A 25,940-nucleotide genomic window follows, 5' to 3' on the forward strand; every position below is an offset into this window, starting at 1 on the left:
GGAAACATTATTGGATTTGAAATATAATAAGTGTTTGTTGACAGTGTTCGCATCTACATTCACTGCTTCCTGGGATGCAATTTCACAGCAAGCTCCTTTAAATAGTTCACCAAAGAAGACATGATCCATCTTTGCAGTGTCTACAACACATGCCACAGGGAATGTTCAAAATGATTTTAAATGTTACAGACCTGAGAAAAGATATTTGCAATGAGCTAAACCTGCAAAAAAAAAGAGGATCATGCAGCTCAACTTAAAGTTATGAAGGATTAAGAGGAATCAGGTCTTGTTGGTTGAGTGCAAATGAAGTCTACTGTTCACAAGAATAAGATTAAGTATACATAAAAAAAATTAAGCAGGAAACATTTAAGATCCACAAGCCATGCAAAACCTACCAACAAACTGGAACTGAAAAAAATACATGTATGGTTCAGATTAACAAAACTAATTTAAAATTTCAGTAATACAGACAAAATTCAATTTAGACAAATGTAACTTGTCTAAATTGAATACGTGTAATTTAATTGTGACTTCAGTGTTAAACAAATCCATGTATGAAATTCATTTAGAGTCACGTGGAAGCAGAGATGTTCTTTTCAAGTGATTTTTCTTCCTAAAACCTCAAATTGCAGCTTTTTAAAAAATCTGGATAAATTATATGATTTATGGGTTTGTTATCCACTGTACAATTTGAATAGCAAGTGCCAATCAATCACACCGCCCCATGGCCCAACATTTCAACTCCCCCTCCCACTCTGCCGAGGACATGGAGGTCCTGGGCCTCCTTCACCGCCGCTCCCTCACCACCAGATGCCTGGAGGAAGAACGCCTCATCTTCCGCCTCGGAATACTTCAACCCCAGGGCATCAATGTGGACTTCAACAGCTTCCTCATTTCCCCTTCCCCTACCTCATCCTAGTTTGAAACTTCCAGCTCAGCACTCTCCCCATGACTTGTCCGGACTTGTCCGACCTGCTTATTTTCTTTTCCACCTATCCACTCCACCCTCTCCTCCCTGACCTATCACCTTCCTCTCCTCCCCCACTCACCCATTGTACTATATGCTACTCTCTCCCCACCCCACCCTCCTCTAGCTTATCGCTCCATGCTTCCAGCTCACTGCCTTTATTCCTGATGAAGGGCTTTTGCCCGAAATGTCAATTTCGCTGCTCGTTGGATGCTGCCTGAACTGCTGTGCTCTTCCAGCACCACTGATCCAGAATCTGGTTTCCAGCATCTGCAGTCATTGTTTTTACCTAAATGTATTATCAGTCAAGGTCTTCCTTTCTAATGTTGAGAGGCAGAACCTAACTTGTAGAGAATCCAAACATGAACTTGGAGGTTAATACAATACTGAGAAAAGCAAGAAACTTTCTCTAATTGATATGGAGCTTTCATAACCCTCAAATTTACCATTCTAAAATGAGGTCTCCACTCTCCCTTCAATGGATCTAGAAGCCAAGGCAAAACAATAATATTGTTGTGCACAACAAGCATGTGCTGCAGAAAGTCTTCTCAGCTAAATATTTCATTTGGTCATGCTCTAAGTTACTGTGGTATATTGACGCAGCTAGCCTGAGTCATAAGGACAGCCTTCTGACTCCACTAACCCCTTCCACCTCCCCAGAACTCTTCTCAATTTCACTTCTTACAACACCAGAAACCAACAGCCACTCTATGCCAACAGTCTGAACCTCAGGATCTAACCTATCCACCTCCACTATTGGACATGACAAACCCCAGATGACATCTTCCCCTCCCTCTCTTGGCACCCAACCTGACAATTCACTTTCACAATGCCTAAGACCAACTTACACAAGACCAGAATCCTTAACCACTCCATCCATCTGGCAGTCTATCCACCTGACACCATAATTCCTTAAGCAAATGTCCCCATAACCTCACACTTACCTTTGTCAGCTCCTATGAATAGGTTAGTATCTAAACATTTAGCAGTGCTGCTGGACATGGAGATTTAAGCATGGCTTTCCGGCTGCTAGCTAAAGGAGTGTAATTGTCCTGTGCTTTCAGGGAGCTGTTTGATTTCAGGTACATTCCTCATTTCTGAAGGAGATGGAATTTTAACTCCAGGCTGGAAATGCAGACCCCTGCCCTAATAGGGAAAGAAAATGGGAGCAGAGTGGCAATTGGATTGCCAATCCTTGGAATTTCCAGATCAATCACAATCAGTCATTCAGATTCGCACAGAACCAACTCAGGGAAGACTTTGTGCAGGCAGACAGACTTTGTTATGTTGTGCTTCAAATTGCTCAATACTCTGGGGAAGCAATGCATTCAGCAGCAGTTCATAAAGGGGTTCCAGGGCAGGAGTGTTCAACATAAGGTTCTAGCATAGTTTGCACCTGAGAATAAGCAGTTGTTTGATGCTATTATAGCTCAGTTTCTCTTATACTGTTATACTGGCCTCGTGGACAAAATGGTACAAGATCATAAAGAGCAGAATTTCACATACAATATCACAAATATCTTGAGCCCGTCACATTAAGGTTAAGCTTAAGAAGACAAAATGTGTAAGGCACAGTGATACTGAGCCTCCTATCAAGTACTGTATTATAATGTTCACATTCTGCAGTGCTGTACCGTGAGAATGTCATTGAGGCACATTCTGACTTCAATAACTAGACAGAAAACATTAGGTCAATTGAAGAATTGCTTGAAAATGTTCTTTGCAAAATAAATTTTGAGCTTTTAGAAAGGAAGAATAGACTTCTTTCATGTACAGTTTCCTTAAGCATGTTAGTACCTCACAGTAATCTTACCACACAATCACACCTCTGCTAAGGCAAAGGAGTAAATGAACTTGTATTTACAATATGCCTATTATATCCTCACAACATGCTGGAACATGATAAATTATTTTTGAAATGCAGGCACAGTTATACAGGCAAACACAGCAACTAATTTGTAAGGTTCCACTAACAAGGAAAGAGTGAATGACAACATAATCTATTTTTCATGGTTTTACTTAAAGCAGAATTATCTCTATGAATCACTTATTTCCTGACACAATACGTTGCAAAGCTGGATTAGTATGAAGGTGTGTAATAACAGATATGAGGACAATTGTTACTCTGAAATCTGTCATGGTACACAATTCCTTTGTCGCAACTCATAATTACAATGAGTGTCTTATGTCATAAAGCATACTGCTGCTGCAAAAGTCAGGTGTGTAAATCAAAGGTGGTCTGTAAGCAGACCAACATGCTAGGTAAATGACAACCAATGTTCTTGCAGTAGAGATTCACAGATCTCAGTGTCCAACGTTCAGTTCTGACACAGAAGTCAAGAAGAGATGGTGCTCAGCAAAGTAGGAAAGGATTGTGTTTCTATCCCTCAAGACAACAAAGTTTCCAGTCCATCTCAACTCACATGTCAGTAGGTATGGCAGAGAGAGAGCAGGACTAAAACGTGATGACAAGTTTTTGAGTGAGCAATAGATAAGTGTGAGGCTTGCATTTTGGAAAGTCAAATCAAGGTAGGAGTTTCAGGGTGAATAGTAGTGCCATGTAGTAGAACAGAGGGATCTTGGAGATCAGGTCCACATTTCTCTGAAAATGAAGAAAGATTTTGGCACACCCTCCTTCATCAGTCAGGACATTGAGTATAGAAGTTGGGAAGTTATGTTGCAGTTATGTAGAGTGTTGTGAAGGCTGTACCTCGAGTATTTTGCTCAGTTTTGGTCCACTTGTTATAGGATGGATTTTATTAAACTAGAAAGGGTGTCCAAGAAATTTTATAAGGATGTTGCCTGGACTCAATGGTCTGAGTTATAGGGAGGGATTGGACAAGCTAAATTTTTTTCTTTAGAACGTAGGAGACTGAGGGAGTACTTTATCGAAGTTTTTTAGATCATGAGTGTCATGCATAAGGTGAATACACTCAGTCTTTTTCCCAGGGTTGGGGAATCGAGGATAAGAGGGCATCAGTTTAAGATGAGAGGGGAAAGAATAAAAGGGAAATGAGGGACATGGTTTTTACGCAGAGGGTGGTAGGCAGAAGTGGTTGAGGCCGGTACATTAACAACATTTAAAAGGCATTTGGGCAAATACATGGACAGGAAAGGATCAGAAGGATAAGAGCCAAGTGCAGGGAAATGAGGTTAGTGTGGACGGACATTTTGGTTGGCATGGACCAGTTTGGGCCAAAGGGCCTGTCTCTGTAATGTATAACTCTGTGAGCAGGATCAAACAACTGGTAGACCATCAGAAATTGAGGAGGATGCATAGAGTACAAGGGGGTACAGTGGAGCAAGTGCTACTGAAGTCAATATAGTCACTGGGTGGTGTTCCTGCATGATTCCTGTCTCTGTTACAGAAACTAAGGATTCAGCACTCAGTGGCTAACTGACATTCCTTTAAAATCCATTGTACATGGTAGTCTATGATTATCAGTATCCAAAAGAGACACCAGTGAAACCTTCCAGCTGGCCATCAATTTTACTCTTTTCATAATGTAATCAGTTTGGTGAAGTAGTTGAATGTTGTATATTATCCACAATGTAGCAACACAAAGGAGAGATGTATTTGCAGAGCCTACAACGATTTGATGAAATGTCTTGTATTTAATTAATCTGTTGCTGGGAGGATTCATCTGTAATTATTTCAAGAGCTGTGAGAGCACCATGGATTTCTGTTGATGGATATAGAGGAAGTGTGAAGAGAAGAAAATGATTTAAACAACTTTTTTTGTCCAAGTAGTTTAGGAATAAGTGCCTAAGCTTCCCAATTTAAGTGTCTGATGACGTGATATTTGAAATGTTATGTTAATGTTTCACCTATTCCTCCTTCATGGAATGCTGATTTTACCTTCCTATTCTAGCACGATACTGTATTCGTTGCTACTCAGGACAGTGAGATTTTGCAGAGCAAGTTTATATAGTGACTGACTGGTTTTGGTCTGTATTGCCATGTGCTTTCTGAAACGTTAAGAAACATGCATCAGAAACCATCCCATCACTTCTAAAACAGGGGTGCAACAGATAAAAGTATCATTAGAATTCACAGAAGAGGAATTAATGCATGATTGAGAGGGACCTTGACATTTGTGAGAATAGCATGAAATAGATGTGCTCAAACAGGTTGGTGTTAAGAAGGAGGATATGCTGAAAATTTTGAAAAACATAAGGATAGATCAGTCTCCGGGTCAGTCAGGATACACTGAAGGATATTGCAGGAAGCGAGGAAAGACATTGCTGCGCCTTTGGCAATGATCTTTGTGTCACTGTCCACTGGAGTAGTACCAGATGATTAGAGTGTGGCAAATGTTATTCCCTTGTTCAAGAAAGGGAATAGGGAAGATCCTGGGAAATACAGACCAGTCAGTCTCACGTCTGTGGTAGGCAAATTATTGGAGAGGATTCTGAGAGACAGGATTTATGATTACTTGGAAGACTGTAGTTTGGTTAGAGATAGTCAGCATGGCTTTGTGAGGGGCAGGTCATGCCTCACAAACCTTACTGAATTCTTTGAGGATGTGACATAACCCATTGATGAAGGTAGAGCAGTGGATGTGGTGTATATGGATTTTAGCAAGGTGTTTGATAAAGTTCCCCATGGTAGCCTTATTCAGATGGTAAGAGACATGGGATACAGGGAAATCCAGCTGTCTGGATAAAGAATTGGCTGGCCTGTAGAAGACAGAGCATGGTGGTAGATGGAAATTATTCAGCCTGGAGCTCGGTGACCATTGATGTTCCTCAGGATCAGTCTAGGACCTCTGCTGTTTGTGATTTTTATAAATTTCTTGAATAAGGAAGTGGAAGGGTAGGTTTGTAAATTTGCTGATGACATGAAGGTTGGTGGAGTTGTGGATTGTGTGGAAGGCTGTTGTACGTTGCAATGGGACATTGACAGGATGCAGAGCTGGGCTGATAAGTGGCGGGTGGAGTCCAACCTGAAAAGGTGTGAAGTGATGCATTTTGGAAAGTCAACTTTGAATACAGAATACAACTTTAAAGGCAGGATTCTTGGCAGAATTGAGAAACACAGGGATCTTGGGGATCATGTTCATAGATCCCTCACAGTTGTCACCCAAGTTGATAGGATTGTTAAGAAGACGTTTGGTGTGTCGTTGGCTTTCATTAGCAGGGAAGTTGAGTTTAAGTGCCGCAAGGTCATGTTGCAGCTCAATACAGCCCTAGTTAAACCTCACTTGGAATATTGTGTCCAGTTCTGGTCGCCTCATTATAGGAAATATGTAGGAGCTGTAGATAGGGTGCAGAGGAGATTTACCATGATGCTGCCTGGATTGAAGGGCATGCCTATTGACAAGAGGTTGAGGGAGCTAGTGCTTTTCTTATTGGAGCAAAGTAGGATGAGAGGTGATTGGATAGAGGTGTAAAAGGTGAGAGGTGTAGGCAGAGAATTTTTCCCAGGATGGAAACAGCAATCATGAGGAGACATAATTTTAAGGTGATTGGAGGAAGATTTTAGGGGAGATGTCAGAGGTAAGTTCTTTACACAGAGCGGTGGGTGCATGGAATGCACTGCCAGCGGTGGCAGTAGAGTCAGAGACATTAGGGACACTTAAGCGACTCTTGGATAGGCGCAAGGAAGTTAGTACAATGAAGGTATGTAGGTTCGTCTTAGAGTAGGGTAAAAGATTGGCACAACAGCGCACAGTACAGGCCCTTAGGCCCTCTATGTTCTGTGATTCTAGGATAAGTCCTCGCACCAGCTGCACAGAGCTTAAAAAGAAAAAGATCCAAATGACTACAATTAACAACCCGCCGTGACCAAGACCACAGCATTCTGATGGAATTGACCATCCTCTTCGTTCTACTCAGTGAGAAAGATAGCTGTACTGACTCTGACAGCCCCGAACCCCCAGATCACATTGTCATATGTTGTACTGAGCCTGCGGTTGTGGGCAGTGCTGCCTCAGTTTAAGGGACTGTCCAATTAGCAGTTGTGGAAGAAAAACTGATTTATTGAGCTTTTACAAGAGGCATTTTTTTTACACAATGCGGTGTCACTTATTGCATTGATAGCAAACCAGTACCAATTACATTGACTTGGTTGGCATGATTATAAGGCTGGCAAAGACACACCTGTCTTCATTGGCACCTTGTACTGAATTAACTTTACTCTAACATTGTGTGGCATCATTAGGTTGGATGGACCTTTAATGCAGCTTCAACATCAACTCTTTCAGAACCATTACCTTAAACAAGACCCATACTGAGAAAAATGGTTTGTTAGTATTCATTTGGAATGAGTTAGTTGCTTTGGGCGGCACGGTGGCACAGTGGTTAGCACTGCTGTCTCACAGCGCCTGAGACCCGGGTTCAATTCCCGACTCAGGCGACTGACTGTGTGGAGTTTGCACGTTCTCCCCGTGTCTGTGTGGGTTTCCTCTGGGTGCTCTGGTTTCCTCCCACAGTCCAAAGATGTGCGGGTCAGGTGAATTGGCCATGCTAAATTGCCCGTAGTGTTAGGTAAGGGGTAAATGTAGGGGTATGGGTGGGTTGTGCTTCGGCGGGTCGTTGTGGACTTGTTGGGCCGAAGGGCCTGTTTCCACACTGTAAGTAACCTAATCTTCAAGGTTGAAGCTGTAGAAATTTTGACACTGACAGCTGGCACTCTTCCCTGTTAAATCTTCCCCTCCTGAGGCACAGCCCTTGAGTCAATGCACCTGTGATAGTATGGTTGCTGTGGAGAATAGCAATAAGTTAGTACTGTCCAAATTATATGCCACCAGACACCTTTGGAAGCTGCTTTACTGTCATTTTTACTGGTATTCCTTAACTAAGTTCCATTCTGTGGAGGCATGAAATATATGCATTTTAAGCAGATCAGTATCATGAAACCCTACTATTTATTCCAGTTGTCATGACAAACAGGCAGAGTGCTGCTTATGCAAAGTCTATATCTTGAAAATATTTCTGTTCTGTTCGCCGCGCTGGGAATTTGTGTTGAAGATGTTTCATCCCCTGTCTAGGTGACATCCTCCGTACTTGGGAGTCTCCTGTGAAGCGCTTCTGTGATCTTTCCTCTGCCATTTGTAGTGTTTGAATCTGCCGCGTCCGGTTGTCAGTTTCAGCTGTCCGCTGCAGTGGTCAGTATATTGGGTCCAGGTCGATATGTTATTGATTGAATCTATGGATGAGTGCCATGCATCTAGCTATTCCCTGGCTGTTCTCAGTTTGGCTTGTCCTATAATAGTAGTGTTGTCCCAGTCAATTTCATGTTGTTTGTCATCTGCGTGTGTGGCTACTAAGGATAGCTGGTCGTGTTGTTTCGTGGCTAGTTGGTGTTCATGGATGCAGATCATTAGCTGTCTTCCACAAAGGTATACAGGAATTCACTACAAAGGTATACAGGAAAGCCACACACACAGACTAAGTCCTAAACTACGAAAGCAACCACCCCAACACACAAAAGAAGTTGCATCAAGACACTATTCAAAAGGGTCACAACACACTGCAGTACACCAGAACTGCAAAAAAAGGAAGAAGAACACCTATACAATGTATTCGCCAAAAAGGGATACCCGCGCAATTTCATCAACAGATGCCTAAGGGAAAGACAATGGAACGAGGACATGCCGCAACCCAAAGGACTAGCCACATTACCATACATCAAGAGCATTTCCGAACTGACAGCCAGACTACTGCGACCAATAGGACTCATAACAGCACACAAACCAACAGCCACTCTCAGACAACAACTCACCAGGACGAAGGACCCGATACCCAGCATGAGCAAAACCAATGTAATGTACAAAATCCCATGCAAGGACTGCACAAAACACTACCTAGGACAAACAGGAAGACATCCGCATCCATGAACACCAACTAGCCACGAAATGACACGACCAGCTATCCTTAGTAGCCACACACGCAGATGACAAGCAACATGAATTTGACTGGGACAACACTACTATTATAGGACAAGCCAAACTGAGAACAGCTAGGGAATTCCTAGAGACATGGCACTCATTCACAGATTCAATCAATAAACACATCAACCTGGACCCAATATACCAGCCACTGCAGCGGACAGCTGGACCTGATAACCGGAAGCGCCAGATTCAAATCACTACAAATGCCGCAGGAAAGATCACCAGAAGCGCTTCACAAGAGGCTCCCAAGCACTGAGGATGTCACCTGGACAGGGGACGAAATGTCTGCAACACAAATTCCCAGCTCGACGAACAGAACCACAACAACGCGCACCCAAGCTACAAATCTTCTCACAAACTTTGAATATTTTTGTTCATTTAGAAAAACATCAGAATAGTAACAGCTTACTGTCTCCAGCATGATGTTCGCATCCCCAACTCTCGACTACCCCAGGTTTTAACACTCTGGTCTGGAGTAATGCTTCCTTGAGTAAAGTATATACAGGTAGTTCGTCGATAACGTGATGGTTGCGTTCTTGTGCAACCCTGAATCATAGCGCAATTTTTCTTTAGAAACAGCACTTTAAAGTATTGACGATGTAATCGCATCACAGCCAACATGTTTTAAAAGTTTATGCAGTAGAAACAGTGTCCCACTTTCGTCAATCACCTTACAGCAAATTTGCGTTAACAAAACATGTGTTATCGCAGAATATATTGTTTATATGCAAATATTTTAATGCAACAGGTGAATCACTTGTGAAGATCACTTGGAATTCTGGAATACATATAGTAATCTAAGAAACAGGGAGATAGAAATATTCATCATGCTGAATCTAAAAATCCACGTAAGCAGTGTTTCAGGATGTCATCAAACAATGGAGCACAGCAGTAACCTGACAGGAAGCAAGGATTTAATGAATGATGGTGGGAACTTTTTTCCAAGGCAGTGGCCCTATCCCCCAAATTAACAAGTCAGTGAAGCCCCAGCTCCACTGCTTCAGGAAAACAACATCTAATTTTACAGTCATCAAGCTGCATAGTCGTTCAAGCTGTGGCTTCCAGCTCATCTCAGTGAATGCCCTGCCTCTAACAGTTGCTAATCAATCAGATGTTTAGCTGCTATTCAGAGCCAGCGGTGTCCTCGAGAATAGTAACCAGGACTGAAAGTGGTACGTTTCACCGGTGTCAGTCAGGCTGTCTTGAGTGAAGCTTTGGAGGCAGCAGTTAGGCATCAGAGTTTGGGGGGTGGGGAGGAGAATGGGGATAAAATGGGGCAGTGATTGGCAGTGGCAAGATACCTCTTGGGCACAGAGTATCTGAACAGATGCCGCCTGAATTGCTGAGTCTTTCTCTTTTAATTTTCAGCCTTTATTTCAGACTTTCAGCATCTGTGGTTTTTGTTTTGCTTTTGTCCCGTTGGAGGTTTCATGACATGAGGTAGAATTTTATATTTGTGACAATTACAGCATATTGAATAAGCTAAAAATGAGCTCATGAGCATCACTGACCAGAGGTGCAATGGTCAGCTATCAAGCAGAGGTATCACTGAATAAATCTGGGAAATCAAACCGAGCAGTCAGCCAAGTGTTACCTCGAAACACTGTATTTAATTAAAGTGCTTGGAGATGCAATATATATGCTAACACCTCTCTGGAAGGAAAGAGAGAGTGGATTGTATGCATGTATTCTAAAGTGTACTATTAAAATCAATTGATGTGAAATTAAGATCATTTATGAACTGTCCTCTCATACTTCAAGAGCTTGCAGTATGTTTTTTTTAGTGTGGGCTGCTGTAAGAGATTTTACAATATGGTTAATGACCATTCATTAATAAAGTATCAGCAAAATAAAAGCTGATTCCTTTGTGGCGGCATTAACCTTTTTCACGAGTCCCAGAAACATTAATTTCAATATGCTGTTTTTCATATGATTAATTATCTAGATTCTTTTGGCATTTTTAATTGAATTATTTCAGTTTATAATCAGTCAAGTATGTTAAAACTTGAAACCTATCACTGAACCATAATAATTGACATGGGTTACATTTGTACATAAATCTATAGAGCAGCTTCCACACCTAACATTTATTGTGTCTGAAATATATTTGAGAAACCTTGCGAAAAATAAATTCGGATGGTTGCTACCTTAACTTGAATTTTGTTTACATGAGATTGCCAAATAAATTGCCAACAGCTGACAATTGTACTTTTGGATATACGAGTGCAAGACCTTTAAGCAATAGCAAAGCAAGCTTGTATGCCTGTCTGAGCAGTACAAGGTGCCCTTTTCACAAGATGTTCTACCCAATCCCTTTTCAGAGATGCCTAAAGGGAAACACTTGGAAACCTCTCATCAATCAATTAGATTAGAGAATTTTCCTTGAAGAAGTGGCTTAGCAAGAGGTGGAAGTTTGCTCTTTCTGCACAATAGCTGTACACTTGTGTAACCGTGAAGGAATGATATCCGCGATAACTTCAGCATGAGCTTGTCTCTGAAGTACAGCAGGGAGTTTGTCAGAGTTTGATGATGATTCCACCATGTTCACATCGACAAGTGAATCCATGCAGAAGCACTTTTGTGCCAACAGTGCCATCATGTGGTAATGTTCATATAAATGCCAGTAATTCTCAGAGCCATTTTAAGAGGGGGAAAAGCACATTAAGCTGCCCATCTGCTTTTGGATTGTCTGACGGGGGGGGGGGGCACAATTGCTTTGTCTCTGGCATTTATGAAATGTAAGTCTTGATTGGAATATTGTTAAAAAACTGGAGTCTCTATCTGAAGTAATCAAATCCTAGTCATTACTAGCTGCAATAGGCCAGTGATGTAATATCACTAAATATCAAGCATAGCACAGTGCCACTGGTTTTATTAAATCTCAGTAAATGTTCCTGTTTGGTGATTTTGAGTTACATTTAAAGGAATAGGATTTCAAGAACAATTGCATCAGTCTTTGGAAATTAATATATTCAATATAAGACATAAAAGGCTCAGAACACTATTCCAACGAGCCACCTCACACTGCAGCACAGACGAATTTCAGACAACAGAGGAGAACCACCTATACAACATATTCAAGAAGAACGGATACTCAAAAAATACAGTCCGCAGATTCCTCAGGAACAAACCACGACAAGCAGACCAAACACAGCCAGAAACCCTAACCACCTTACCATACATCAAAAAGTTTCAGAAATGACAGCCAGACTACTAAGACCCCTCAGAATCCTAGTAGCACACAAACCCACCAACAATCTCAAGCAAAATCTAACAAACTTAAAAGACCCAGTACAACCCATGGACAAAACCAACGTCATCTACAAAATTCCATGCAAGGACTGCCACAAACACTACGTAGGACAAACAGGAAGAAAGTTAGCCATCAGGATACACGAACACCAGCTAGGCACAACCCTCTCTCTCTTGTAGCCCTAAACACATGGATGAAAAAAACCACTATTTCGACTGGGACAACACATCTATCCTGGGACAGGCTAAGCAAAAACATGCCAGAGAATTCCTAGAGGCCTGGCACTCCAACCACACCGCCATAAACAAACACATAGATCTAGGTACCATCTATCAACCCCTCAGAAAACGAACAGGAAATGACATCACCACAAACCCCAGGCACCCCATCCAGGAGAAAGATATAAATAGAAAGCAGGAGACAACAGCTTCGCTTCACTTGGAGGTTGCCACTGATGATGTTACCTAGCCAGGTAATGAAACGTCTGGATATCAAACCTACAGCTCAGCGAGCAAACCTACACCCTAAACCTCAACCTGAGCTACAAACCTTGCAGGCTCCACATATTTAAGTGATTACTTAAGTATTTGCAGTGAATAAAATTTGAATAAATATAGTTACTTTTCTGGGAAGACTGACCTTCCATCCATAAGGAAGGATTTTAAAAAAACTGGTCTCTGCTTTCAACAAATGTTTTAATTATTTTGGACAGTAAAAGCAAAACTCCCTCTAGGTTTTCTGTTGTATAACAGATGGTTGATGGCTGCACCGTTGTTTGAATAATTGATGAGCAATCTGTGATGCATTATCTACTATTCTCTTCTTTTAAGGAAGATGAAATCATGCCTGCGAAGTTTGAAGAAGAATCTCTCATCTGGGTTGCTGCAAAACAGCCAGTCAAAGATCATGGCTTCTTGAGTCCTAAGATTTTGGAATTGTGTGGTGCTCTGCCTATATACTGGCTGCGTCCAATGTATACAAAAGGTAACCTGTGATGTTGATGTTTGTTTGCAAAGTCTAGATAGCAAGATGTTCAGGTGAAAAAAAGCTGTGAATTTTCATTCTGAAGTTGGCAGGTCAGAGTCCAGGACAATTATCAACTTTGCAAATCCAACTCCGGCGAATGTGCTCTAGAGGTTCAGGTTTTTATTCTGGAAGGGAGTGTTTATTAGTAGAAGTTGAGCATGATTTCTGCAAAAAGTAAGATCAGAGGCAACAACAAGGGCTACACACATACCTCATCCTGGCAAATCCATGGCACATCATGTTCCACACCCACGTGCCATGGCCCCTTTTACATCCGATGATAACCTATGCCCCTGTGTGTATTGAGGATCTAATAACACAACCAAACTCGGCAGTGTTTGGGAAACCATTACAAAACCTGATTCATCCACATGTTTATGTTTATCTATTATATCCCCATGCCACTTTATAGCACCTGTGTCAATTAATGCCAACCCATGCCCACTACCTTCCAGCCATTGTCCTCCCATATTCCATGACAGCAATGCTTCCTGCTACTTGGCCAATCTTGTATCCATCCTGCTCCTAACCCTTTTATTCCTTGAGCTCCAACACAGCTGGCAGGCCTGGTATGCAGCAGTTTATGAAATGACTTTTGGAAGCCTACATGCATTACTTCGAGGAGAAAGTGAGGACTGCAGATGCTGGAGATCAGAGCTGAAAATGTGTTGCTGGAAAAGCGCAGCAGGTCAGGCAGCATCCAAAGAACAAGAGATTCGATGTTTCGGCATAAGCCCTTCTTCAGGAATCTGAAGAAGGGCTTATGCCCAAAACGTCGAATCTCCTGTTCCTTGGATGCTGCCTGACCTGCTGCGCTTTTCCAGCAACACATTTTCAGCTACATGCATAACTTCAATCACATTATCTTCATCCACCCTTGCTGTGACATCATCAAAAAGCTGAAGAAAGTTAATTAAGCATGAACAGCCTTATTTTTAATTCGGTATAAGGCCGGTGAGTGCAGAACGCAGTTGTCCCATTAATTTGAGCTGGATTCAACCCAGTGCGATAAATGGGTAATGTTGCTTTTAGTGTTTAAAAATAAAATTTGCTTGAGGCTAGTCAAATTGCCCTGTAATCGCTGCTTTGTTTACAGAAGGTCAAAGGAAGAGACGATCAGTGGATGATGAGAGACCTCGAATATTTGAACCTTACTACAATGAGTATGACTATGGCATTGGTGCTGTAGACGAATATGGCCAAGTTGTGGGCGCAGCTGCTGAAGTTGACATTGACACAGCTGATGTCCAAGCTCAGGATGCAAGAGCAGAACCAAGAGTAAATGACACAGCTCCAGAAGAAGGGGTTCCATCTACTTTCAATGCAGAAAACCCCTATCATGTAAGTATTGATTACCCTTGAGGCATTCAGGATTATTTTACAAGGCTTGTATGCGGCAGTTAATGAAATAGCAGAGCCTTGATGAGCATGGGTTACTGTGCCAGAAACTAATTTAACATTTTAAATAATGCATAAAAGAACTACAAGCATCCAGGAGATTTACAGTTTCACACTATACTGCCTGAGTCCCTGGAACATATAGGTACTTTACTATCAGGTTCAGATATTATGATCAGAGTCGAGAATGTAGTACTGGAAAAGCACAGCTGGGGAAAAACAATGACTGCAGATGTTGGAAACCAGATTTTGGATTAGTGGTGCTGGAAGAGCACAGCCGGTCAGGCAGCATCCGAGGAGCAGAAGAGTCAACATTTCCAACATAAGCTCTTCATTAGGAATCACCTTCTCCTCAGATATTACTATGTCTGGAGGGGCTGTTGATTGCCTGTAGTTGTTGGTGAAGTTCTTTCTGTTCTGTCTGTTCTTTCTGTGTATATTAAGGATCTAGAATCACAACCGAACTGGGCGGTGGTTGGGAAACCGTTACAAAACCTGATTCATCCGCAGTAGCATGACAAATCTATTATACACCTAAGCTGGGATTTGTGCTGTGAGAAAGATGGACAGTGTTTTCAAAAGGATTTAGACAGGCTTAGTGATTGTGAAAGAGTATGTCGGATGGAATGTAATGTGAGAAGATGTGAGGCTATCTGCTTTGGTTGGAAGAACACGTGCAGGTTATTACTTAAATGATGAGAGGTTGGAAAGTATAGATATGCATACGGACTTGTGTGTCTTTGTCAATGAGTCATTGAAGGCTACCACGCAAGTGCGGAAAACTATTAGAATGGCTAATGAAATGTTAGCTGTTAACAAAAGAGAACGTTAGTACAGGAGTAGTGAAGTTTTGCTTTAAATCTGTCAGAGCTTTGTTAGGACACATCTGGAGCACTGAGCATCTCAGTAAAGATATAATCATTGAGGGAGTGCAAAAATAGTTCACCAGACTTGTTCCTGGGATGGGAGGATTGCACTATAAGGAGGCATGAGTCAAACTGGACCTGATCAGTCATGATCATAATGAATGGTGGTGCTGGCTCGAAGGGCCGAATGGCCTACTCCTGCACCTATTGTCTATTGTATTCTTTTGAGTTTGGAAGATGAGACATGATCCCATTGAAACCTTCAAATTACTAAAAGGTAGATGTTTCCCTGTTGAGGTGAGATGTTTCCCTGTTGGAGAATCCCGAACCAGGGACACTATTTGAAAATAATGGAATGCCATTTAGGACCAAGGTAAAGAGACTTTTTTTTTCCACTCATAGGGTGGTGAATCTTTGGAATTCTCTACCTTCTAAAGCTGTGAAAGCTCAATCTCTAAGTATATTTAATGTAGAGATTAATACATATTTAATTATCAATGGCAGAAAGGGTTATGGTGATGGGGACAAAAGGCATTGATCAGCTATGACCGTACAGTGCAGGTTCGATGGTTTGATTGTTTTCTTTGTTCCTATGTTTAGTCTCACTATTGTGCCACCACATGGATGGATCTCACTGGATCTCTGTTCTGAGCACATTCTTGCGGCTTCTACCAATAGCCCTGTAACTTCTATGGGGTCCTGAATGCCCCATTTGTAATTTTGACAGTTCTGTATCTTTTTGTTGCGCATTGTGGTCACTTTCTCTTGCAGGTTTACAAGCTACTCTCAAATTCCAAAAGGAGTGCTTTGGTTTAGAATTTTAAAATTTCATGTGCAATGATCTGCCAGAGTTCCGCTGAATTAGAATGATAACATGCAGGGGTGTTTCTCTCATTGCAGTGTGCAAATGTGTCGATCTTGATTAGATTGCCAACCTCTGAGCATTAGATTTTTGAACCTGTGCATGATGAGTTCAGTTAGATGTTTGGACCCAGGACAACGTAGAGAAAACATAATGTGATTGATACGCTCTTTCTCATATATGTCCTATCCTTAATTATCTCTTTAGCGATGCTGAATGAATTAAAAATGAGTTTAGAGTATCTGCAACAGTTGTGTTTGTAATATAATGAAATCAATGAATGAGGAAGGACATGGTAAAGTAGTTAATGATGAGGATATAGTCACTTCCATGGACCTGATAAAGGCCAAGTATGATTTTAGACAAAGGATGGGCATGGACTTTGCAGTATGCATGGTACTTTGGTGCTGTCTTATACAATCTTCACATGCAACATGGCTTATAACAAGGATTTCGATGTCACTGCTGATGTCACTGGCTAATATTTGATTCTCTAGTGAGTTCCTTCTTACAGTCACTGACATTTACATGGTCTGAAATATACCAGTGCAAGTTGGAAAACATCTTCAAGTTCAGTGTTATTGAAAGTATATTTCAAATCCGAATTTCTTTACTTCTCCCCCTTGAACTTTGAACTGCAGAAGGAGATCAGAGCACCCAGATAGACACAGGGAGAATGTACAAACACCATACAGTTGCCCAAGGCTGGAATTGAACCTGGGACCCTGGTGCTGTGAGGCAGCAGTGCTAACCACTGAGCCACCATACTGCCCCTCAAGTTCAGTGTTAATGAAGTCGTTTTGAAGATGTAAGTGTGTGTCTTTTATTTTCACTGGGTTGAGTCACCTGCAAAGTGACCTGTTTTTGTACCTAATCGCATTGTTATTGGATCTCTATGAGGAGATGCTGCAAACTTGGAGCTGCATTTATCAATGATTTTTCACCAAACCTTCTGCAATGATTTGTGGTCAGCCTCTGCTACAAACCATTTTCCTGAATGGGTTTTTCTGAAAACACATGACTCCAAAAGCTAAAGCTAATGTCTCCCATTCAGCACTTGAGTAGTTGAACTATGATCGAATCAGTTTGCTTTTTTTGGAGGATGCACACTTCCGAACCTTTCTGTGAGGCATTGATTTCCAAGGTATTGATTTCCTAAGTTAATGTCATTGTCAGTTTGCTGTTTCCAATAATGACTGATTCAGTGCTTCAAAGAGGCACTGGTGATTCTCATTCCACAGGAAAGGCACATTCATGCTTAATCATTCCCTTGGTGTTAATGACTTTTGAGTAATGATTGGGAATGTATGGTAGCAAGAATTAAAGAGAATAAGGCATCTACAAAGACTGTACTTCTGTTAATGAGTTGCCTTGGTTTTGAGTCCTCTAGTTTAATTGGATCGAGACATATGGCCATCCTGGAATAAACGCGAGTATAAGCATTGATCCGAAATGCTGATGTGAAATTTTTGACTGGTGAAAACAATCTTCCATGTGCAGCAATAAGTGCAGATTATGGTTCTGCTCTTGCTTTGTTCTTCCTATGTCAACAATGCCATCAGCGATACAGATACTTCATGGTTCATTGGATGTGACCAGGTTGATGTGAGCTTGAAAAATCCCAGTGCAGCACAAAGCCCGAAGGGGAGTAATTGAAAATGGCATTGTTTCAGTGGGGAGTGCACTATAGTGAGCTGTTAGAACTCCACTGGGAATGTACTGACCAGTAACCATGCTTAAGCATCAAGCTTCAAAAAGAATTTCATACCTGAAAAGCTTGGATCTAGCTTTTCTAATGAGAGTATATTTAAAGGGCATTGTTTCAGAGATGCATTTAGGTGTTGTGGATTGATGTCCAATCTCAATAATCCATCCTTCTGATTGAGCTACATTAGTCGACATGCATCTGTATCATTTTGATGACTATCTCGTCTAACAATCTTCAGTTTGTCTTCTAAATGGACATCGCACTTATCAGAGGAGGTTTGCCTCCTTTTTCAAGTTCAATGCTGCAGTTCCCTTGAATCTGCCAATTTTATCCAAACGTTTTGGATATTTCGATGTTAGATCTTGAATTGTTGTATGATGTCTGATGGATTCCTTGGATTGTGACTGGTTTTCGGTCACAGGATGCTGGTGGACCATTGGCTCTGCAGTGTCTACAATCTAGAGTAATTGCAGTGTCTAAGTAGAGTATACTTGAGTTGCAGTATGACTGATCCTGCACACTGAGGTTGATGATATGTTGCACGCTGAAGGTTGTAGATTTAATCGTGGCTTCCACTCCCTGTGGGGTTGAGTTTTTAAATTTAAATTCCCAGAAACTGTATATTGATACCTTCGTTAATCTTAGCCAATTACAAAGTTTTCTGAGGACAGATTGTTTGAATTTTTGCAAACATTTCACATGGTGTGATGACATTGACATTTTCAACAAGATTAAAGGGGTGAAACAAGTTCACTGCATTGTGTCTCGTCATGTATGTCGTCAGATTCTGGCTTTTCAATCAGTTCATGTCTACGACTGTTGGCAGGATAAGAGGTTTCCTTAATTGGAGTTGGAACAGATGCTTTCTGTGCGGTATGTTTGGGTCACAGATCTTTGTAGCTGCATCAGCCTTTGCTTTGGTACACTGCTCCTGCCAAATGGCCTTTTTTAGCAAATGACTTTTTTTCTGCCATGTGCCACACAAAATTAATTGTAAGCTGCACATTTTCTTGGTGAATGCAGAAGGCTGTTCTAATTCTTGTGTTAGCTATCGAATTTGTACTTTGCACCTGTAAGCTCCATCACCCCACAAAGACCATTTCATTTTTAGGTACATAGAAGCTCTTTGCTACTGTAATTCTTGGATTGTCGAACAAATCTCTCTTGAAAGTTTCCATACACAGATGCAAACACCAATTCAAGGATTCTGTTTGCTAACTCCTCACATGAAAATCACATAATGCCCCCATTTCTTTTCTGAATCTGCTCACAAAGTAGTCTATGGCTCCTATCTGAATTATATCAGTTCTAGTCGATTAAAATGGAAATTTAATCTGGCTCTAAATTGATCTCCTAAAGTGCTTCGTATCTTTTCAGGGATCTTTTAGCTGTTCAGCTATTAATCTTGATGTATTGTGTCTGTGTAGACACAGTTGATCACTTGTCTTTTTCAAATGAATTAAATTAGCCTCTTGATAGGGATTTGTCTGCTTACCAGGAAACTGTTTTCAACACTCTCCAACATCGTGAAGAACAATAGTATTGAAGCTTGTCTCATGCACTTGAGCATTTTATTAATGTCAACCATGTTTTTCACCTGAACATTCACTAGCTTGCTGACTGTTCAATGCAACATTTTCCACTGCTGTTAATCATGTCCTTTCAATGATAACGATAAATAATCAATTGTTTGTCTGGTTTTGATTAACACTATGGGTCGGTTTGTTTTAACAGTGAAACACGTTACAACTTTATCAGGCATGACATAACATGATCTGATTTCTGGTTGTGCAGCTTGCAAGCCCCAAAGCAGACTAACCCACCAGCCAGAGTCATCAAAGCAGAACTGTATACATACACGCAAAGGAACCCTTTGATGTGAACTACCTTAAAGGAAAGCCACATAACAGCACATAGAGCATTGCAGGTTCGTTGGCCCTCAATGTTGTGCTGACCTTTTATCCTATTCTAAGATCAAACAAACCTACATACCCATTCGTTTTACTATCATCCATGTCCAAGAGTTGTATAAATGTCTCTAATGTCTCTGACTCTACTACCACTGTGGCATTGCATCCCATGCACCCACCACTCTCTGGGTAAAGAACCGACCTCTGACATCCCCCCCCCCAAACCTTCCTCCAATCACCTTAAAATTATGCCCCCTTGTGAAGTCATTTCCACTCTGAGAAAATATTCTCTGGCTATCCACTCTGTCTACACCTTTCATCATCTTGTACACCTCTATCAAGTCAACTGTCATCCTTCTTCACTCCAATGAGAAAGCTCTAGCTCCCTCCACTTTTCTTCATAAGATGTGCCCTCCAGCACAGGCAGCATCCTGGTAACTCTCCTCTACCCTCTCTCTAAAGCTTCCACATCCTTCCTATAATGAGGTGACCAGAAATGAACACAACATTCTAAGTGTGGTCTAACCAGGGCTCTACAGAGCTGCAGCATAATCTCACAGCTCTTAAAGTCAGTCCCCCTGCTAATGAAAGCCAACACACCATATGCCTTCTTAACAACCTTATCAACTTGGATGGCAACTTGCTATTTATGAACATGGATGCCAAGATCCCTCTATATATCAGTTAGCAGAAAAACCAGAGGCCATATGAATAAAGAAAAAGTACCAAAATTGAAGATTTGGATTGAACTGCTTGCACAATGAGTGAAAGGAAAGTCAATAATGACTTTCAAAGTGAAATTGGATAAATTTTTGGACAGGAAAAGTTTGCAGTTTGTGATGATGAAAGAATGTGATTATTTGGATGACTCATGCAAAATGCCAGCAAATGGTCAAATGCCCTCCTGTGCTGAATCATTTAATGATTCTTTCCTCCTAAACATGGAATTCTTTGTGCTTGTTGAGTTTTTGTATCCCATAATCCAGTTTCTGCACCTTCTCCACAAACTTCATTGTTACTGTAAATATTCATAAGTCATGACGTTGCTTGAAATGTATAAAGTGCTAAGTTACATTCTCGTGCAAACTGCGTGGAATTCAGATATTAGCTATAGATTCTGGGGAACAATAATATGTGCATTTGACAATCAGCCACCTCAACCTGAATTCCAAGCAAAATTAGAGCAAATGATGAGGGCCTTCTCCCAGGAGGTGACTACAAAGATAATAATAGTTACAATCAAATTAATAGGTGTCAGGGTTAGCACCTGTAATGTTTATAAAAGGGTGGCATGGTGGCTCAGTGGTTCACACTGCTGCCTCTCAGTGCTAGGGACCATGGTTCGATTCCAGCCTCGGCAACCATCTGTGTGGAGTTTGCACATTCACTCCATGTCTGCGTGGGTTTCCTCCTGTTACCTCCCACAGTCCAAAGATGTTCAGGGCAAGTGCTGAATTGCCCGTAGCATTAGGTACATTAGTCAGGGGTAAATGTAGGGATGTGGGTCTGGTTGGGTTACTCTTCAAAAGGGTTGGTGTGGACTTGTTGGGCCAAATGGCCTGTCTCCACACTGTAGGGAATCTAATCTAATTTAAAGAATGTTCCACCTCCAATAAAACGTGTAGTAGCCAACATCAAATGGGTAGAAATTAAGTAAACATTGTTCTGATGGAACAATAGCAAATCATTAGAATGTTTGGTTTTGGTATAAAAATGGAAGATTCGAGCCAGTAATAATGGGCCATTCTTTCAGCGTTAAAGATGGCAAAACTAGTGTGTGTATTCATTTCTCACAACCTCTTTTTTCATGGAGTCACAGTTTCTCAAATGAATAGGACTCACAATTCTGCTGCTTTTGATTGTTTTTTGAGTCAAAAGAAGCATTATGTAGGATCTGGCTGACAAATATTGCAAAAATTGGTAACATTTGTTAGAGATCAATTTCTAATCTTCCATCGTGGATTCCTGACTCCATAATGAGATGCTCACAGAATAAGATCAAAAGTTGGAAAACATGGAACTGAAAACAAATTGAAGCTAATACATGCTTCTCCAACTCCCACACCCTCGTAATGCTAAGCTTTTGGAAAAAAGCGTGTTTTTTGATATACAATAACTGACATACCCAGTGTTATCATATTTCAAGTTGATTTTTATCAATGGTGACAGTCCAAGAGTTTGTTCATCCTGGAGATTACCGTCAGTACTTCACAGCAGTCAGGTGAACTACTCTGATATAGGAAATAGTTAAAATAACAATGGATAAACAATTGTAAAAAGTAAGAGATCTACGAGGAGGAAATGTGTCAAAAAAGCAGGGATTGTTTTTAACATTACACTCAATCAAATGATACAAATCGTTCTTACAAATCACTTTATACGATCAACAACAAACAATATCTGAAATGCTCAAAATTTTACTTACAAAAATATTTGAACTGTTTATCTGGAAGCTAAATGCACACAATATCAGTAAGTCTACAATGCAAATCATTCTTAGTAACATTTCCAGAGGCAATATCAACACTCATAAACATCAAACCCTCACCATGGCTCAGAATCAAAGTATAGGAGAAACATTATTGTAATTGAACCAGACTCCAATGCTCAGTCCAACGCACTGAGAATGTTATTAGCATCTTGTGCAAAAGTTCACAAACAATTGTACTTTATCATAATTCCTAATGTTAGAGTATCACTGATGTTACATTGATGTGCAAAGGCATGACGGACAGAGGAGAATGGCACTAAGTCATGATTCTCATTCAGAGAATCAGTGCAGATGCAATGGACTGAATGGCCACTTTCTGCACTATAACATGTCTGTGATTCTGTGAACAGAAAATGTTTAACTATAAACAAAGCAACTGGTGTCTTTGGGTCAGCGTGGACAAGCTGATCCAAATAGCCCCCTTCACTCTGTGGTTCTGTGGGTGCAATTAAACAACTCATTATTTTTTCAATTTTGGGAACATGCTGTGATCTTTCATTAATCCCACAACCAATGGGTCAGATCTAAGCTTGGCAGTCCTTCCATGTTTAGTCAGGAATAGTGGTGGACAATTCAGCAACTCACTGGAGGAGGAAGCCCCACAAATATCCCCATCCTCAATAATGAAAGAGCCCATTGGAAAAGCATTTTGCACATACCTGAAGCATTTATGGGTATCTTCAGCCAGACATGCCGAGTGGAAGATCTATCATGGATGCCCACATCAAAAATAGACATTGCTGGAGAAAATCAGCAAGTCTGGTGCCATCAGTGGAGAGAAAGTAAAGTTAACATCACTGGACCTGAAGTATTAACTCCAATTCCTCTCCACAGATGCTGCCAGGTCTGCTGTGCCTTTCCAGCAATTTCTGTTTTGGTTTTAAATTTCAAGCATCCGCAGTCCTTTGTTTATATTATCATCGTGGATGCCTCCAGAGGTGCTTGGTACCACAGATGTGAGCATTCAGCCAATGTGATTCACTCCATGTGATATCAAGAAATAACTGAAGGCATTTAATACTGCAAAGGCTATGAGCCTTGACAATATCTCAGCAAAGTTAAAAGTCACATAACACCAAGTTATAGTCCCCAGTCCAACGCTGGCACTTCCACATCAATATTCCAGCAATAATACTGAGAGCTGGTGCTCCAGGCCTGGCTGCTCTCCTAGCGAAGTGTGCCAGTATGGTTAGACCACTTGCATCTGTCTGGCCATATGGAAAATGACTGAGGTACGTGTTGTCCATAAAAGGTAGGACTAATTAACACTCCGTCAGTCTACTCTAGATTGGCCATAGAGTGATGAAACTTGTCATTGACAGTGCTGTCAATTGTCATTTGTTCAGCAATAATTTGGTTACTGATGCTCAGTTTGAGTTCTGACAGGTCCATAAGCTCCTACCCTCATGCCAAACATCGACAAAAGAACTGAACTCAAGAAGGTGACTGCCTTCGCCATGAAGGCAGCATTTGATTGAGTGTAGCAAGAAAGAGCCTTAGCAAAACTGGATGGGAATCAAGGGAAATCCCTCCACTGTGTGGAAGTTAATCATCTCAGCCATAGGACATCTCTTCAGGAGTTCATTAGGGTACTGGCAAAGGCCCAATTGTCTTTGGCTGCTTCATCCATGACCTTCGCCCCCATCATTAAGTCAGAAGTGGGAATGTTCATTGCGATTGCAAACTGTGCGGCCCCTTTTGTAACTCCTCAGATACTGTGGACTGGACCAGTCATAGGTAGCTATAAGGGCCAGTTAGAATTCTGTGGCAAGTAACTCATCTCCTGATTCCTCAAAGCTTGTCCACTATTTACAATGTGGATGTGCCAGTGTCGGACTGGGGTGGACAAAGTCAGAAGGCATGCAACATCAGATTGTAGTCCAACAGGTTTCACAAGCTTTTGCAGCACTGTCCATTCATCAGGTGACATCAGTTCAACTGATGAAGGAGCAGCACTATGAAAGCTTGTGATTTCAAGTAAACTTATTGGACTATAATCTGTTCTCATGTGACTTCTGATTTTGTCCACTATCTACAAAGCACTGTTAGGAATGTGACGGAAATTTCCCCAGTTGTCTGAGTGAGTGCAGCTCCAACAACACTCATTTTGTTTGCTGAACTTTACAACTTCATGGATATGCACAGACAGTAGAATCTACCTGGTAGGATCATGAATAGCTGATTATCCTTACTCTGTTGGAGGAGATGGTGCTGACTATTATTGGAGCAGCTGTAACTGAGACCATGGACAACAGCAGGGGTGAAATCTAAAGGTGACGTAAACCATTTCTCCTGTTCCAACTTCCCATTGCTTGCACAAGTTACTCTAATTTGCAAACGGCAAATGCTTGCAGCTCCTCTACCCCCATCGCCCGACTCTACAAGACCAATCCCTTGTGCCGTTCATCTCAGAGAACCAGTAACTGCAATGTTACCATACAGGTGGATGAGCAGAAAGCATGACAATGAAGGAACTCTCTTGCTCATGGTCACAACTGTGTATGAGGTAAGGATAGTTTAGAGGCAGTGTCAGCACGTGATGAAACACTTAGCATGAGTGACCAAGGCAGGAGAAAAGATAACACATGTGCCAACCTCCATCAGAGGGCACAGTTGAGCTGCAGATGAAGCCTTACTTCAGACAGCCTGCTCCCGATACGGTCTCCTCTACATTGGGGGGACTGGACGCCTCCTAGCAGAGCGCTTTAAGGAACATCTCCGGGACATCCGCACCAATCAACCACACCGGCCTGTGGCCCAACATTTCAACTCGCCCTCCCACTCTGCCGAGGACATCGAGATCCTGGGCCTCCTTTACCGCCGCTCCCTCACCACCAGAGGAAGAACGCCTTGGAACACTTCAACCCCAGGGCATCAATGTGGACTCCAACAGTTTCCTCATTTCCCCTTCCCTCACCTCACCCTAGTTCCAAACTTCCAGCTCAGGACTGTCCCCATGACTTGTCCTACCTGCCTATCTCCTTTTCCACCTATCCACTCCACCCTCCTCCCTGACCTATCACCTTCATCCCCTCCCCCACTCATCTATTGTACTCCATGCTACTTTCTCCCCACCCTCACCCTCCTCTAGCTTATCTCTCCACCCTTCAGGCTCTCTGCCTTTATTCCTGATGAAGGGCTCTGGCCCGAAACGTCGAATTTCCTGTTCCTTGGATGCTGCCTAACCTGCTGTGCTTTAACCAGCAACACATTTTCAGCTTGACAGATTTCAGCAAACTTTTGTTGGCAGTTCACTAAGATTACTGGGGCACTAGCCCAAGAGAATGATGTGAATTTGGGGAGAACAAACCTGTTGTGCTTTCTAAGGTTGACAGTGTTCACCCAACAATCACTGCAGTTCTGTCAGTGCCCTGGTTTTGTGATTATCACCTTTACCATGGTGGTATAATCCAAACCCAGAAGCTGTAGTGTCAGAGCTGCTTGAAGTTGTGCTTGTGTGAGGTCAGCTATGATCTCATTCCCTGAAAATCACCCCCCCCCCCCCACCCTTCCCCAGCTAGCTCACAAGGGTGCTGTAGCCAGGTGAAGGAACCAGGAAGGCTA

At 41.7% G+C, this 25,940-nt stretch overlaps 1 protein-coding gene across 1 annotated transcript in view; it reads left to right on the plus strand.

Moving 5' to 3' along the window:
• The window catches only part of cnmd (chondromodulin), a 69,098-nt gene that overhangs the window by 19,428 nt on the left and 23,730 nt on the right, over positions 1-25,940 (plus strand). The window contains exons 5-6 of the mRNA XM_060826456.1: positions 12,946-13,099; positions 14,238-14,482. Coding sequence (XP_060682439.1) covers positions 12,946-13,099; positions 14,238-14,482 — 399 coding nt within the window. The remainder of the gene's footprint in view (positions 1-12,945; positions 13,100-14,237; positions 14,483-25,940) is intronic.

Source organism: Hemiscyllium ocellatum, chromosome 6, assembly GCF_020745735.1.
Source record: "Hemiscyllium ocellatum isolate sHemOce1 chromosome 6, sHemOce1.pat.X.cur, whole genome shotgun sequence".
Taxonomy (NCBI): Eukaryota; Metazoa; Chordata; class Chondrichthyes; order Orectolobiformes; family Hemiscylliidae; genus Hemiscyllium; species Hemiscyllium ocellatum.